Source organism: Ambystoma mexicanum, chromosome 10 (genome assembly GCF_040938575.1).
Source record: "Ambystoma mexicanum isolate Mex_15411 chromosome 10, UKY_AmexF1_1, whole genome shotgun sequence".
Lineage (NCBI taxonomy): Eukaryota > Metazoa > Chordata > Amphibia > Caudata > Ambystomatidae > Ambystoma > Ambystoma mexicanum.
Genome location: NC_090932.1, coordinates 1,678,327,253 through 1,678,343,886, shown reverse-complemented (window position 1 = coordinate 1,678,343,886; position 16,634 = coordinate 1,678,327,253). Strand labels below are relative to the sequence as shown.

The window sequence follows — 16,634 nt, the reverse complement described above, 5'->3', positions numbered from 1 at the left end:
TGCCCCCCTGCAGAGCTGCAGCTCGGTACTGTACAGGCACCCTTTTGCCCTGCATGCGTTGCGCCATTCCCGGGGTCATGGCCGCCCTGTTTCCCGCCATGTTTGCGTTGGCTGACGTGACCCGGCGCCGCTGGGCTGCTCGCGCTCCCTTTGATTGGACGTGTGACTCTATTGGTTGCAGTTCACGCTTCACATTGGTGGGAATCTCTGCGCGCGCCCCTGCGTGCGTGCGTGCGCCCCTGCGCCCCTGCGTGCGCGCCTGCGTGCGTGAGAGCGCAATCCTCCCATCGGCGTGCTACCTCCAGGACGCGCCTCTGCAGCCAAGGCCGGGGCCCGGGCAGCCATGGTCAACTTTGGACCCGTCTTATCTGCTGCGCAAGTGATGGTTACACAAGCGGACTCTACATGGCGCCAGGCCACAGTCACCTTTAACATTGGGCGGTTTTATCACAGTCCACGGCCAGTGATCATGGGAGCTGCAGTCCAAAACCTGTGTAGATCGACCGACTGCTTTCAGACCTCTGGTTTAGACATGGATGGAGGGGCTGTAGTTTGTAGGCTTGCTTTCCCACTGGAGCCTTGCTCTTCCTTGGATATACGCACCCCAGGGTGAGGTCAGCACTGTGAGCCTGACCTATCCTGGGAGAGTTCCTCTCGGAGCTTGAGTTCATGTGTGGACTTTGTGCCTGGGATATCTTTGCGGAACTCGTCAATGTGCGGCTTGTTAAGGTCCGGGGCGCGCATGCTCCCTGCGCTCTGCTGAGGATCATGGGAGCTGTAGTTAAGCTGAGAGATCCTGCGGGAACTCAGCAGTGGGAGCCTGAGAGAACCTGTGGGAACTTGGCACTGTGAGCCTGAGCGATCCTGTGGGAAGTTGGCAGTGTGAGCCTGAGAGATCCTGCAGGAATTTGGCAGTGTGAGCCTGAGAGATCCTGTGAGAACTCGGCAGTGTGAGCCTGAGAGAGCCTGTGGGAACTCAGCAGTGTGAGCCTGAGAGATCCTGGGGGAGCCATGCACTGTGAGCCTGAGATCCTGGGGGAGCTCGGTAGTGTGAGCCCAAGAGATCCTGGAGGAGCTCGGCAGTGTGAGGCTGGGAGAGCTCGGTAGTGTGAGCCCAAGAGATCCTGGTGGAGTCAAACACTGCAAGCCTGGGGGAGATCGGCACTGCAAGCCTGAGAGATCCTGGGGGAGCCAGGCAGTGTGAGCCCAAGAGATCCTGGGGGAGCTCAACACTGTGACCCCGGGGGAGCCAAGCACTGTGAGCCTGGGGGAGCCAATCACAGCGACCCTGAGAGATCCTGGGGGGACCTGGCAGTGTGAGCCTGAGAGATCCTGGGGGAACTTGGCACTGTGAGAGATCCTGGTGGAGCTTGGCAGTGTGAGCCTGAGAGATCCTGGGGGAGCTTGGCAGTGTGAGCCTGAGAGATCCTGGGGGAGCTTGGCAGTGTGAGCCTGAGAGATCCTGGGGGAGCTTGGCACTATGAGCACGAGAGATCTTGGGGGACTCAGCACTGTGATCCTGGGGAAGCTCAGCACTGTGATCCTGGGGGAGCCAAGCACTGTGATCATGGGGGAGCTTGGCACTGTGAGCCTGGGTGATCCTGGGGGAACTCGGCAGTGTGAGCCCGGGAGGACTCTGCAGTGTGAGCCCAAGGGATCCTGGGGGAGTTTGGCAGTGTGAGCCCGAGAGATTCTGGAGGAGCTCGGTAGTTTGAGGCTGGGAGAGCTCGGTAGTGTGGGCCCAAGAGATCCTGGGGAGCTTGGCACTGTGAGCCTGGGGGAGCTCGGCACTGTGAGCCTAAGAGATCCTCGGGAGCTTGGCACTGTGAGCCTGGGGGAGCTCGGCACTGTGAGCCTAAGAGATCCTCGGGAGCTCGGCACTGTGAGCCTGAGAGATCCTGGGGGAGCTCAGCACTGATCCTGGGCGAGTCATGCAGTGCGAGTCTGAGAACCGGCACGAGAGTTCAGCACTGTGAGCCTGGGGCAGCTCGGCAGTGTGAGCCCAAGAGATCCTGGGGGAGCTCGGCAATGCGAGCCTGAAAAATCCTGGGGGAGCTTGGCAGTGTGAGCCCAATAGATCCTGGGGGAGCTTGGCAATGTGAGCCTGAAAGATCCTGGGGAGCTCAGCACTGTGACCCTGGGGGAGCCAAGCACTGCGAGCCTGAGTGATCCTGGCGGAACCTGTCAGTGTGAGCCTGAGAGATCCTGGGGGAACTTGGCAGTGTGAGCCTGAGAGATCCTGGGGGAGCTTGGCAGTGTGAGCCCAAGAGATCCTGGGGGAGCTTGGCACTATGAGCACGAGAGATCTTGGGGGACTCAGCAGTGTGAGCCTGGGGAAGCTCAGCACTGTGATCCTGGGGGAGCTTGGAACTGTGAGCCCGAGAGATCCTGGGGGAGCTTGGCACTATGAGCACGAGAGATCTTGGGGGACTCAGCAGTGTGAGCCTGGGGAAGCTCAGCACTGTGATCCTGGGGGAGCCAGGCACTGTGATCCAGGGGGAGCTTGGCACTGTGAGCCTGGGTGATCCTGGGGGAACTCGGCAGTGTGAGCCCGGGGGAACTCGGCAGTGTGAGCCCAAGAGATCCTAGGGGAGCTTGGTAGTGTGAGCCCAAGAGATCCTGGGGAGCTTGGCACTGTGAGCCTGGGGGAGCTCGGCACTGTGAGCCTAAGAGATCCTCGGGAGCTTGGCACTGTGAGCCTGGGGGAGCTCGGCACTGTTAGCCTAAGAGATCCTCGGGAGCTCGGCACTGTGAGCCTGGGGGAGCTCGGCACTGTGAGCCTGAGAGATCCTGGGGGAGCTCAGCACTGATCCTGGGCGAGTCGTGCAGTGCGAGTTTGAGAACCGGCACGAGAGTTCAGAACTGTGGGCCTGGGGGAGCTCGGCAGTGTGAGCCCAAGAGATCCTGGGGGAGCTCAGCACTTTGAGCCTGAGAGATCCTGGGGAGCTCAGCACTGTGACCTTGGAGGAGCCAAGCACTGTGAGCCTGAGAGATCCTGGGGGAACCTGGCAGTGTGAGCCTGACAGATCCTGGTGGAGCTTGGCAGTGTGAGCCTGAGAGATCCTGGGGGACCTTGGCAGTGTGAGCCTGAGAGATCCTGGGGGAGCTTGGCACTATGAGCACGAGAGATCTTGGGGGACTCAGCAGTGTGAGCCTGGGGAAGCTCAGCACTGTGAGCCTGGGGGAGCCAAGCACTGTGATCCTGGGGGAGCTTGGCACTGTGAGTCTGGGTGATCCTGGGGGAACTCGGCAGTGTGAGCCGGGGGGGGGGAGACTCTGCAGTGTGAGCCCAAGAGATCCTGGAGGAGCTTGGCAGTGTGAGGCAGGGAGAGCTGGGTAGTGTGAGCCCAAGAGATCCTGGGGAGCTTGGCACTGTGAGCCTGGGGGAGCTTGGCACTGTGAGCCCAAGAGATCCTCAGGGAGCTCGGCACTGTGAGCCTAAGAGATCCTCGGGATCTCAGCACTGAGAGCCTGGGGGCGCTCGGCACTGTGAGCCTGAGAGATCCTGGGGGAGCTCAGCACTGATCCTGGGCGAGTCGTGCAGTGCGACTCTGAGAACCGGCACGAGAGTTCAGCACTGTGAGCCTGGGGCAGCTCGGCAGTGTGAGCCCAAGAGATCCCGGGGGAGCTCGGCACTGTGAGCCTGGGAGATCCTGGGGAGCTCAGCACTGTGAGCCTGAGTGAGCTTGGCACTGTGAGCCTGGGGTACCCTGAGAGGTTTCACAACTTCTGATTGATCTCTTAGGGAAATTCTGTCAGCTAATCCTTTGAGCACCTTCTTTAGGAAGATTCTAAACAGTTTGCGACTATTCATAAAATAGTTCTCTGGGAGTGCTCGTTAAGCACAACCCCAGAAGTGGGGTGTTGGTGGTTGGCGTTCTTTCCCAACCTTGGATTTTCGGCTTGTTGGCAGCATGCAAGCGAAATGAAACTCTGGTGCAGAGGGTAACGTCGGACTACTACCCACTTGCCAGTTAGTCCATGTCATCGGTCAATCGTCAAGCCTAGGTCTGTTCTTTTGTTGGATTTTTAAGGGAGTGTGGGTACACCGTTATCTTCATCCAAAGCTTTAATGAATAGCCCTTGTTTTCAACTTCTGAATCGCACGTGAGGAGACCACAATTTTGTCCCTTTCGTCCTTTTATTTACTGCTATTTGAATTAATTAAGCTGGGTGTCTTTACTTCTCTTGGCCTCTCGAGACTTGCTCACTCCACCTTGCATAGGCTTCTCGCATCTCTAACTGTTCGATACTTGGCACATGCAGATGTTTTCTTCTTTGCTTAATCTAAGAGAAATCTGTCTGTTAGGTACGTTTTTCTAAAGGCCAACTGGTGTGGGACTTCATAAGACTGATCTCTTGGTATAAGGGACCCAACTCTTAATATAGGCCTGCACTCCACAAGTTGGTAGAGTGGTTGGGCAACCGGGCTTATCTAAGGAGGGAGTTATGTGAGCTGTAGAGCAGTACAAAGAAATCAGTACATACATAGACCCAAGAAAACACTTACTTGAAATTATTTATATATATATATATATATATATATATGTATGTATGTGTATGTGTATGTGTATATATATATATATATATATATATATATATATATATACACACACATAAGGCACAACCAATTCTAAAATACAGCAATTAACAACATCAAATTAGAAATGGAATCAAGTTATACATGGAAAAATAATGCAGCTAAGTAACTTTTGGTATATGTTTCGTATCCAGCGCACAGGGTGACGTCCGTTAATAAAGGTTATATAGCACACAGACTAGCAACCACTAATAACAAGTACACTCTCCCAGAGGGATATCGGCAGTCCGTTTCCTAGCCATAACTGTTCACAAGACAGTAGGATCAGAAGATGGACCTTTGAGGAACCAGTACAGCCAAAGTCAAATGGACAATTCCGGTTCTGATGAAGATCATAAGGGAAAAGTTATTCAAGCAGTGAATAGTTCATGAAGGAAATACAGGCGCTCAGGGGGAGCCTTACTGTTCACACACAGGTGGCAAGGCCTGCACAGAGGAGTGGAGGTCCACTCTTACTTGAAGAAAACAGCACTTCCCAAACTAAGAAGCACCAAAAATGTCACACGGTAATTGCACCCCAAGCACCCCAGTACCTTTAAAGATGAAGAAATTGTAGTTTGCTTCCTTCTAGGTGCAACGTTGCAGACCCTGATTCCTGCTCCTTGGTGCCGAAAAGGGGGACCTTTTGGCAGGCTTCTGCGGCAGCACTCTGCAGAAGGGGTCGGCAGCAATAGATTCAGCTCACTTCATCTGTGCTTTATGGTTTTGGTGCCTTTTTCTCAGTGCCAAGAACAAACTAATATTGCTGGTTGGAGTCTCTTCGATTACTTTGTCCTGAACTTGGGTGAGGAATTCCTGCTTCTAGAGGTCCACACGGATGCCTGCAAAGTTTCAGCCAGATTCGATCTTCAGAAGATGATGCACTTGATAATGGTCGAGGTACCCTGGGTATTGGTGTTCTGCAGCCCGGGAAAGTTGCAGGACATTCAGAGGGATAATGGGGAGGGGGTCTTCCGGCTAGTTGGTCCCGCCAGCCTGAGGGAGGAAGTCATCCTTGACGGGCGTTCCCTGTTGATTTGAAAACTGGGTCAGCACAGAGCACACGCGTCACCAGTGCTTCTGCTGTCCTGGAAGGTGCTGCTGGCGTCTCCTGCTTCGGATTCCTTGTTCCAGTGGTCAACTCCGCCTGTAGTCCAAAATTCCTTACCTTATATCCTGGAATCCACCCAGTCACTCACATGGATCTGTCACTAACCTGTGGATAGACTGTCCTGCAGGACAGCCAGCCACCCAGTTAGAACTGGTTTCAGTCTCGCACACCTATAGACAAACGATAGTGAAGTTTCGGGCTCGTCCCTCACTTTCTGCCTTCCCAGACACACTGGAGTCTGGAAGGTCTTCAGGGCTGAAGCCGGCCAAAGGCACAATTCAAAGGACACAAATCTACTCTAAATGATATAAGAAAAGCCAAGAAGCAATTGACAAATGAGAAATGGCAAAAAAAAAAGACAGGGGCCATTTTGGCAACTGTAGTTCTCACAAGAAAATGTATTTAAACATAATGAGAAGTCCAAGGGACTCCTCAGTGACACTGCACGGAGGGTTATGGGTGTCACCAAGAAAAAAAGCAGATACCTGTATTTTTATGGAGGTTACCAAACTCCATAAAACAGTAAATAGAAATCCCAGTCACTGAAAAAGAATGAGGGAGTGGCAAAATGTTCTACTCACTCAGGAGTTAAAGATCAAAAAAGTCAAAGACTAATGAGAGACCCTCAGCACTTTTGCTGGTAAAGAGAATTAGCACGGAAACAGAAAACGTTCCCTAAAATTCTCCCTAACAATGTCTTACGTACATGGCCTATCCTCTTGACTCCCTTTGTGCCTTGAAATTGTTCCTTGTAGTGGCATCTTTGACCCTAGGCCAATACACTCTTGTTGATTCCTCACACAAAGCTGTTTTTCTATGTCTCCTGACTCTGCAGCCCTAGTCTGTCTCTGAGGTACCTTGATTGGTTTCAACACGAGTCTGGCGTCCATCTTTCCATCATGGCCGCTCTAGCCACGTTATGTTTTCTTCTGCAGCAAGCTTCTATAAGTCTCAGCTACCTTGCATTTCTGCGTATATACATTTATTTAATCTCTACTCACTTATTTCTTTGGTGCATATGATTTCTTCTTACTCGATTACATGTTTCTCTTGTTACTGCAGTTACACTTTTATTCTTTCAGTATTTGCATATTGTTTTAGTGCATCTTCGCGTCTTTCCTGCATGTCATCATTCTGCTGTTGTCCAATTTTACTTCTAGCTCTATGATGTCCGATGGTGTGTGCGGACAGCCCTACCGAATGTACTCTCACACTAAGTGCATATCATCTCTCATACAGTCGACGGGGTATTGGGATGATCCCTGGTGTCCCTTGTAGGGCTCTACTCCTGCTGTTCCAGTATGACGGAGGTGAGGGGGCGGGAACTAGGTATGACCTATTCACCTGCTCCTCTATCGTAGGAACTGAGCAGCCTGCTTTTATGGTGTATATGGATGATGCTGAACATCCTGGATGGGAGTGGCCGAAGGGAGTGGTTGCCACCAATCGCAAAGCTCATAAAATGTAAACCAGTTGGAGTCCAGCCTAAGTAATATTCTAGGTCACATAAGGGTGGTCCGTGCATCCGCTGAGGTGGGCCGTATCTAGATCTGATTCTAATGCGCCACAGGGTTTAGGTCCTTCGGACCAGCCTATGCAGGCTCTGAAGAAGCTCCAGGAATCCTTGTGGTTTGCTGACCGAAGGCGTTCATCTGTGTGGTGCACCCTTGTCCCACGAGGAAGCCAGTGCCTTTTAGCCCCAGAGAATTGGTGCTTATTTTGGAGTTGGTCTAAGATTCTTGCTTGGGACCAATGCTTTGGCTGCCCAGTCCTCGCCACGGCCCTTTTCTGCTATGCAGCAGGACCTAGAACTATGACCTTGGGTGGCATATGACCCCTAGACATTACCAATTACCCACACTGTATGTACAGGGCTCAGTCCACGCCATCCTACAAAGATTCTACTTTAGACTTCACAGAGCCGAGTCAGATGGAATTGGATCAAACATCATTCAGAGCAAGCATTGGCAAAGCCAACAGTTAGGCGTTTGTGTGGGTATGGGGTACGGAGTAGGCATTTGCTAGCCACTGATATAAAGGTACTACCTGACCATAAGATGGCAATAGCTGGAAAAGGGAGCGACTACCTGGGCTTATGATTTCAGTACCTGGGGAATGCCTATGCATGACCCGAAGCCTAAACTATTGGCTGTGGCATTGCTTGCTTTTCACAGGACATCCGTGCAATGGGAAGATGAAGTGGCTGAAGGATCACCTTGTTTAAGAGGTTTTTATTACACCAGTAGCCATTATCAGCTGCAATTAAGCCATTGACTCCCAGTAGACTGCTTAGAAAAACACTGGCAGGCTGAAGATTGATTTTACAACTTGATAGGGCGAGCTTCGAGTTTCCATGAGGAGGTGTTTCAGGCGGGGAGGGGCAAGGAGTGTGTGGGAATAATCATAGGGCTGTCAATGGGTGGGTAAATAACCAAACACCCTCTGGGGGAAGGAGGGCATGTTTTTGAGCGCAGTGGGGACTGCAGGTCCTTATAAAAGAGAAGGGGGGGCACATTTACCAGTCCCAGGGTTTCATAAAATATCCCGTCCTGACTGAGACTGGGGCAGTTCTTGCTACCCTTTGCCCTCCAGGCAATCTAGACTGCTCTCCTGGCCCTTGGACCCGGTCAGTGTCTGCGGGGCACCGTGTTTGCCAATTCCCAAAGTGTTCAGACAGACAGGCTGGCGAGCGTGGGCCAAGAGCGGTCAGGAGCGTAACCACCTCTGCTTTTGCTACTTCTAGCAAACCATACCCGAGTGTCTTCTGGGCCACTGGCAAGAGATGAGCATGTGCCGGGCGATCCACTCTTCAGCCTGTTGCTGCACACCAGTTGGCATCACCCATGCATTCCACACCACCCACCACCTGCGTCTTTAGGACAATCCTGCTTGCAATCGGGACCGAATGTGCTTTTGTGGTGGGGTGGGGGCTGCGCACAATGATGGAGTCACTCATCCCAGTGATGGCAGAGATTTCTGACTGTCCAAACGCCCTTTGAAGAGAGACGCCTCCATGTTCTACTGTCAGGCCTCTGCTTCTGGAATGGTGTCCTCCATCAAGGAGCCTTCCTGGCCAGCGCAGCTCGGCTGCCGTACCCGCCCTCCCCACCCTCCACTCATCACTCCCATGCACTGGCTGATGCTGAGTTCAGCAGGACCCCAGCAGAGCTAGCCTTCCCGGCAAGGGACTGCGGGGAAGTGAAGTGAGACCCCGGTGGTGCCCCCTCTATCTGTCCACGGATGCTGGAATAGGAGAGTGATGTATCTACTGGTGGTATAAGCTTCAAGTAGGACACACAGGAACCACCAGTGAGCCAGGTATACAAAAGGTAAATGCTTCTTTATTAGTTGCAGCTTCAGTAGGAAGGCGAGAATAGGAGATCAATACCCTGCTGCCTTCAACCCTGGCTCTTTCCCTGCTAGTCCCTAACCGTCCAACCTGGAACCCTCTCACTCTCCACCTTCCATGCCTCACACCAACATTCCAAGCTCCACTCAGACCCACAGCTCTCATAGCAGATATAAACCATACATATACTAGGATACAACATCATCCCCCTCCTTACAAACCAAAAGAAACTTTCCAAAGTGCAGAGAAAATAACCATCAAGAAGCTGACCACCTTTTGTCCTGGTCTGCCCCCCAGGACCTTGGGGCTGCCACACCCAATCACAATCTGCTCTCTCTGAGCAAACCCCATTAACAAACTAAAACCCTCAAAACAAAACCTACCTCCTTCCGTAACGGCCTGCCACACCCAAACCCTGAACCTGCCACGTCCAGGCACAAACCTCACCCCATTGCAGGAAACTACCGTCAACTGCACAGCGGGCAAAACCTACCTACTTCCAAAATCAATACAACATTTGGGAAACAACTAAAAGGTCTGACAACCTCTAACCTAGTAAATAACTCTAAAAACACAACCAAACAACATCACCACCTCTCTCAACATAAAATAAGCAAGAAAACATATAGGACAGCCACTAACAACACAGAGATCACAAAAAAAACATGACACAACCACAAAGGTTGTGGTGCGCTAAAAAGGTAAGGTGCACACATACAACCGTGCACACACAGGAAATTCTTACACAAATGTTGAAAAGATGAAAATAAAACACTTGCATAATATTGCCAAAAACCCCAAATATACACACAAGATGAAACATGTGGTGCATTGCAAAACATACATTTGCAAAAAATTTTGTTTAGATGCACATGAGAGATGAAAAGTAAAATATGCACATCTAAACTCTCCCAAAACTTTTAGAATAAATCTTAAAACGGGTGTCAGTGTGGTTCAACTCAGTTTAAAACTGCAAACTCCCAAAAACACTACACTAACAAAAACTCCAACTGTGTGCCACCCCAAAAGAAAATGATGATGGCAAAATCAACTGGCGAGCCACTACTCCTCTTGAGGCATCGCCTGGCACCACAGAAAACCCATTTAGAGTGTAAAATTCACTCTCAAAACAGTAACCTCCACCGTGAGGAACAATTGTGCGATAACCTACAACGCACCAAAATCTACAAAATGGGCCCCGTGCCCTAAAACTCTTAACATAACAAAAAACTCTTAACATAACAATTTACATAAAGACCTCCAACTACTTCATGGGCCCCTTGCCACTACCCAAAACCAAAAGGTTTAACTCCCTGGAGCACTCAACAGTAAAGTGTCCAACCCCTGAAGGTTTTTCAAGCAGCAACCACACTTGGCCACAGTGCGGAAGCCAAAACCCCTTCATATGCACTAGCCCCCCGCAGGGCATGTCCGTGCTCCTGTCGAGCTGCTGCTCCTGGGCCTAGTCGTGCTCACGGCTCTCCGTTGTGCTTTGTGCCTTCGTCCACCTCCCTGGCCATCTTGTAGTCGGCCTTTCTGTCTCATTTGCCTCCCCTCTTCACTACCCGTCTCTTTTACTCTCTCTGGGTTAGTCCTTCCTTGCTTTTTCTTTTCCCCACACTGGAATCTGGAGTGCAGTGCTGGTCAGGGTGGAATTGGCCTGGCAGAAGTGCTGCAAGGAGCGTTAAGAAGTGTCTGGGCGCTGAATGCAAAACATGTGATGCCATTTACACAGTTTTAGCCAGCGCCACAAGGGTACCAGGCATGGGCAGGTAACCTGTGTCCCATGGCTGACAGGTCGGGGAGAGGGTGGGGGCAGCCTGAGCACAAGGACACTGCACAGGGCTGATCTCCCCCCCCCCACTCCCCTCAGCCACTCTTTCATGTCCCCGTTGGGGGCCGTCACAACAACGCCAGACTAAGCAGGAGGAACTAAGGAAAGGGAGGGTGAGGCGTGCACTCTAGTTCCCAAATTTGAATACCTGCTGCATTTCAGTTGTTGTTCTCCTCCAAGCGCTTTCATGTCTCTAACAATCTTCAGGGAGGCTGTCTTTTTAGGTGTTATAGATTAGTCTCAATTGGTCTCAAGGAATTCTGGTAGCTGTAGTCTATTGGTGGAATCAAGACCTTGCCCTTCTTCACAATGAGTTGCTAAGCACCCAAGTCAGGAGAGACCGGGACCAGCAGGTAAAACACCTCGGGGTGTGGCATGCCATTGGCACCAGCCGGCCGCGGTGGTGGGGGGGCTGGCAACACAGGCACAACAAAGACCCAGGGCCAGCCCCTGGGTCCAATATAAGGAGCTGCTTCAGCAGCAGAAAAGTAGAAATCAGTTTGCGACCCTGCACTGGTCCCTAGCGAAAGAGTACTTTGCGTGCAGAGTCTCTCTCTTCTTTTTTCCAGAACCCTCCCACCCTAGAAAAAGGGAGAGGAGAGAGAAGACCGGTTACCATACGGTGCCCACACTGTCGTAGGACAAGGAAGGCGGCATGGGCCAGAGGGTGCAACCTCAGAACCCGGGGCCCAAAAGTACAGCACTTTGTGGTTACTGTAATTATGATTGTTTGTTTATTACCATAATTTGTGCAATAAAATTCCACAGCCTTTTATTGCCAACACTCGCCCAATGTTTTCGTGTCTCACTGGGGGGTGTGGGGGGATAGTAAAATCGATGGTTCTATCCAGGTTTGTTTTTTATCCTGTCTGCATCTGGGTCCACTGGTTACCCCTCTTCTGCTATGCTATGATACGGCATTTATAACGCGCCTATACACAAGTGTTTCAAGGCGTGACTTGATGGTCCAACAATCATCCCCCAGTCCTGTGTGTGGACCTGTGTGTGGCATTTATGCATCTCCCACTCCAGAGGTAAATGGTATGGCGCGATGCCCTCCCCAATATTTCTCTGCTGCACTTGGATACATGCTCTCTGCCCTATCTGCTCTGCCTGGCATTGGGTTTTTAATAACCAGACGCTTTGCATGGCATGGCCCGTGCAGCTTTCTCCCCTCCTGCCGCAAACGCATGGCATGCTGGGATGTGTAGGCGGGAACATACTCCTCAATGGCTATTTCCTAGTCCTGCTTTTTTCCCCAGGGTGGACCGATTCTGTGTGATACCCCGTTTCTACGGGGCGACATGTACGGCCAGGGGGTAAGTGGGGTTCAAGGTGTGTGGTAGCGGTGTTGAGTCCACGCTGAATGCTACAGGGATGAAACGCTCTGTGGGCCTTTGTGGCAGGCTATCCAGCTGCAGGGTTGGGCCTCAGCTGCAGATGTAAATGTCAGTGGTGTTTAATCAGCCAAAGGATGTCAACTACTCGCATTATAAGGGCTACCAGGTGGGCAGGGTCTCGGCTTGCTCGTTCTTTGGGCTGGGCCTGTTCTATGTGGGACCAACACAAGTGTATATCAATGAATGCTCCATGCCTGCCTGCCTGCCCTCGCCCAGTGTGTTGGAAAGCGCCCTGAAGCCTGTTCTCGTCTCTTTCAGAATGTCCAGATCAACCCGGCCAGTGGCTTCGCCTTCGAGATGTGGCGCGACCTGCCCATCCCTTTCTACATGTCTTTCTACATCTTCGAGGTCCTGAACCCCCAAGAGATCCTAGCAGGAGAGAAACCCAACATCACCCAGCGGGGCCCCTACGTCTACAGGTTTGATGCGCCTTCTATTCACACCATTCTGTAGTTTCCTTGTTGATCCCTATTGCAAATCCAGGGCAAATGGGAGGTAAGTGTTGCCCGAGCTGCCAACTAAATACACAAGGAAGACATTGCTTGTCCGTTATTGGGGAATGTTGTCTGTGGAGTACCAGAATAATTGCTCCCACGTGACGTGCAGATTACACGAGTACTCCGGTGCCAGAACCCCTTGGCTTTCAAAACGCAGTCTAGTGCCCTGCCACTTGCACATGTTGCATGTCCTTGCGGTACTTGTGGATGAATACATTACTGGTGTAGCACACGCATCTGTGGCCCCAGATTACCATGGTACCACTGGTGTACCTGCACATCTGTGGCCCCAGATTACCATGGTACCACTGGTGTACCTGCACATCTGTGGCCCCAGATTCATATGGTACCACTGGTGTAGCCCGCACATCTGTGGCCCCAGATTACCATGGTACCACTGGTGTACCTGCACATCTGTGGCCCCGGATTCATATGGTACCACTGGTGTAGCCCGCACATCTGTGTCCCCAGATTACTATGCTACCACTGGTGTACCTGCACATCTGTGGCCCCAGATTACCATGGTATCACTGGTGTACCTGCACATCTGTGGCCCCGGATTCATATGGTACCACTGGTGTATCTGCACATCTGTGGCCCCAGATTCATATGGTACCACTGGTGTACCTGCACATCTGTGGCCCCAGATTCATATGGTACCACTGGTGTACCTGCACATCTGTGACCCCGGATTCATATGCTACCACTGGTGTACCTGCACATCTGTGTCCCCAGATTACTATGCTACCACTGGTGTACCTACACATCTGTGGCCCCGGATTCATATGGTACCACTGGTGTATCTGCACATCTGTGGCCCCAGATTACCATGGTACCACTGGTGTACCTGCACATCTGTGGCCCCAGATTCATATGGTACCACTGGTGTACCTGCACATCTGTGACCCCGGATTCATATGGTACCACTGGTGTACCTGCACATCTGTGTCCCCGGATTCATATGGTACCACTGGTGTACCTGAACATCTGTGGCCCCGGATTACCATGGTACCACTGGTGTACCTGAACATCTGTGGCCCCGGATTACCATGGTACCACTGGTGTAGCCCGCACATCTGTGGCCCCAGATTACCATGGTACCACTGGTGCACCTGCACATCTGTGGCCCCAGATTCATATGGTATCACTGGTGTAGCCCGCACATCTGTGGCCCCAGATTCATATGGTATCACTGGTGTAGCCCGCACATCTGTGGCCCCAGATTACCATGGTACCACTGGTGTACCTGCACATCTGTGGCCCCGGATTCATATGGTACCACTGGTGTAGCCCGCACATCTGTGGCCCCAGATTACCATGGTACCACTGGTGTACCTGCACATCTGTGGGCCTGGATTCACATGGTACCACTGGTGTAGCCCGCACATCTGTGGTCCTGGATTCACATGGTACCATGGTGTAGCCCGCACACCTGTGGCCCCGGATTCACATGGTACCACTGGTGTACCTGCACATCTGCGGCCCCGGATTCACATGGTACCACTGGTGTACCTGCACATCTGTGGCCCCAGATTCATATGGTACCACTGGTGTAGCCCGCACATCTGTGGCCCCGGATTCACACGGTACCACTAGTGTACCTGCACATCTGCGGCCCCGGATTCACATGGTACCACTGGTGTACCTGCACATCTGCGGCCCCAGATTCACATGGTACCACTGGTGTAGCCCGCACATCTGTGTCCCCAGATTACTATGCTACCACTGGTGTACCTGCACATCTGTGGCCCCGGATTCATATGGTACCACTGGTGTACCTGCACATCTGTGGCCCCAGATTCATATGGTACCACTAGTGTTGCCCGCACATCTGTGGCCCCGGATTCACATGGTACCACTGGTGTACCTGCACATCTGTGGTCCCGGATTCACATGGTACCACTGGTGTAGCCGCACATCTGTAGCCCCGGATTCACATGGTACCACTGGTGTAGCCCGCACATCTGTGGCCCCGGATTCACATGGTACCACTGGTGTAGCCCGCACATCTGTGGCCGCGGATTCATATAGTACCACTGGTTTAGTTCACACACCTGGCTCCTGATTCATATGGTATTGCTGGTTTAACCCACACATTTGTGGCCCCGGATTCTTATGGTACTACTGGTGTAGCCCACCCGGATTCATATGGTGCCGTTGGTTTAACCCGCACTTCTGTGGCCCCGGACTCACATGATACCGCTGCACTCTTGCAAAGTGAACACCTGGTTCGTAGATTCTCCCACACCCATACCATTCCTGGATTTAGACGGCTCTTGACAAAACAAGATTTATTGTATATTGACATGGTAGGAGCAAGTTTGTTAAAATGTTTTTATAGGGTTGTGCACTACGTCCTGTAAAAAGGATCAAATGACCTGGCAACCTGTGGCTGGCCAGATGTGTTTGCGTACAGCTCCCATGTGCCTATCACGTTAGTCGTTGGTGAAGGATCATGGGAAGCAGTCCTGGTTCAGAAAGGTGTGCTTCTCCCCGAGCCACCCCTAATCTACATGCTACAACATCCTGCGGTGTTACTGTTCTCCTGTACGTAGTATTTATTTATACACTGTGCTGCCAGTCTGCCATGCCGCTATTTCAGCCTACTGCGCCCCGCCACACACATTCTGGAGTACCCTTGCCTTCCATTTCACTGCATTCATGGACTGATGGGAGTTGTAGTTCAAAACATCTTGGGTTCTATAGGTTGCAGACCCCTGCCCTAGGGTGTCTGTGGGAGTGACCGTGGGCCATACCACTTGCTACATGTGGGGCACCGGGAGGGGGGATGGGAGGAGTATGTGGCGGAACCCCTGGTCTCCCCTACAGAGTGAGGGGTTGGCCGGAAGTGGATCATTACATCCGCCCCCGGCCCTCTTAAGAGGGATCTTTGGAAATGTACATGCTAATCCCACTCACCCTTTGTATATAGAGCCACTGCGCAGTTTTCATGTATTAAACTTTGACCACATTGCCCAGGAAATTCTGGCCTCAAGCAATAGACGGAAAGCAGAGTTGCGCAAAGTCCTGCCGGTTCCGCTCCCCAGTGACCTCATGCTTGAAGATGTGCATGTCCTCAAATCTGGGGAACGCGATGGTGGACTGGCCAGATCCAGGCTTGGTCTGCGGTCTCAGGCGAAGATGAGGAAGGTAATCTTGCAATCGCTAAGCAAGTGCCAAATGCGGCCTCTTTCTATTGCTACTGTTATTCCGAGGGGGTGTGGAGCTTAAAAACCCCCTTGTACTCCGCAGAGCGGCGCGGAGTCGGTGCAGAGTCTCGTGAGTCTGCTTACCTGATACAACCCTGCTGGACTGCTATTTCCCTGAAGTCCTCTTTCTATTGCTTCTGTTATTGCGAGGGGGTGTGGAGTTTAAAAACCCTTTGTACTCCACGGAGTGGCGCAGAGTCGGTGCAGAGTCTCGTGAGTCTCTGGAGACTCGAGGCTCCGTCAGCACCTTTGATTGTTTTATGGATCAAGGAAGATTCCCAAGACCAACATTGAGGACTCTACAACAGCCCCTCACACGTTTTGTAAGCAGATTCAATTCAACACTACAGCTAAGTCAATGCCTAGTCTGGGATGCTGAGGGAAACCCTTATTGATATATTTTTATGTCCAGTTCGTTTACTCTGGATGACAACCCTTATATAACACCCCTCTCTTAGAATCCCCCTGACCCCACTGAGTCAAGAAGTAGGTTTGTTTTGCAAATTAAAAGGTTTATTTGAAAATTAAACTATTATATATATATATATCACACTTTTATAATAAATTAATGTTTGATAGCACACGTGTGAAGATGATAGTGATCAACAATGGATAATGTTACAGTGGTACTCTTTCTGATGGCTTAGAAGTGATA

The 16,634-nt window shown here is 51.6% G+C and overlaps 1 protein-coding gene across 2 annotated transcripts in view; it reads left to right on the top strand.

The window, feature by feature from the left end:
- Positions 1 to 16,634, top strand: part of SCARB1 (scavenger receptor class B member 1) — a 790,530-nt gene that overhangs the window by 280,354 nt on the left and 493,542 nt on the right. For both annotated transcript variants that reach the window (XM_069620116.1, XM_069620115.1), the window contains exon 2: positions 12,532 to 12,692. In XM_069620116.1, coding sequence (XP_069476217.1) covers positions 12,532 to 12,692 — 161 coding nt within the window. The remainder of the gene's footprint in view (positions 1 to 12,531; positions 12,693 to 16,634) is intronic.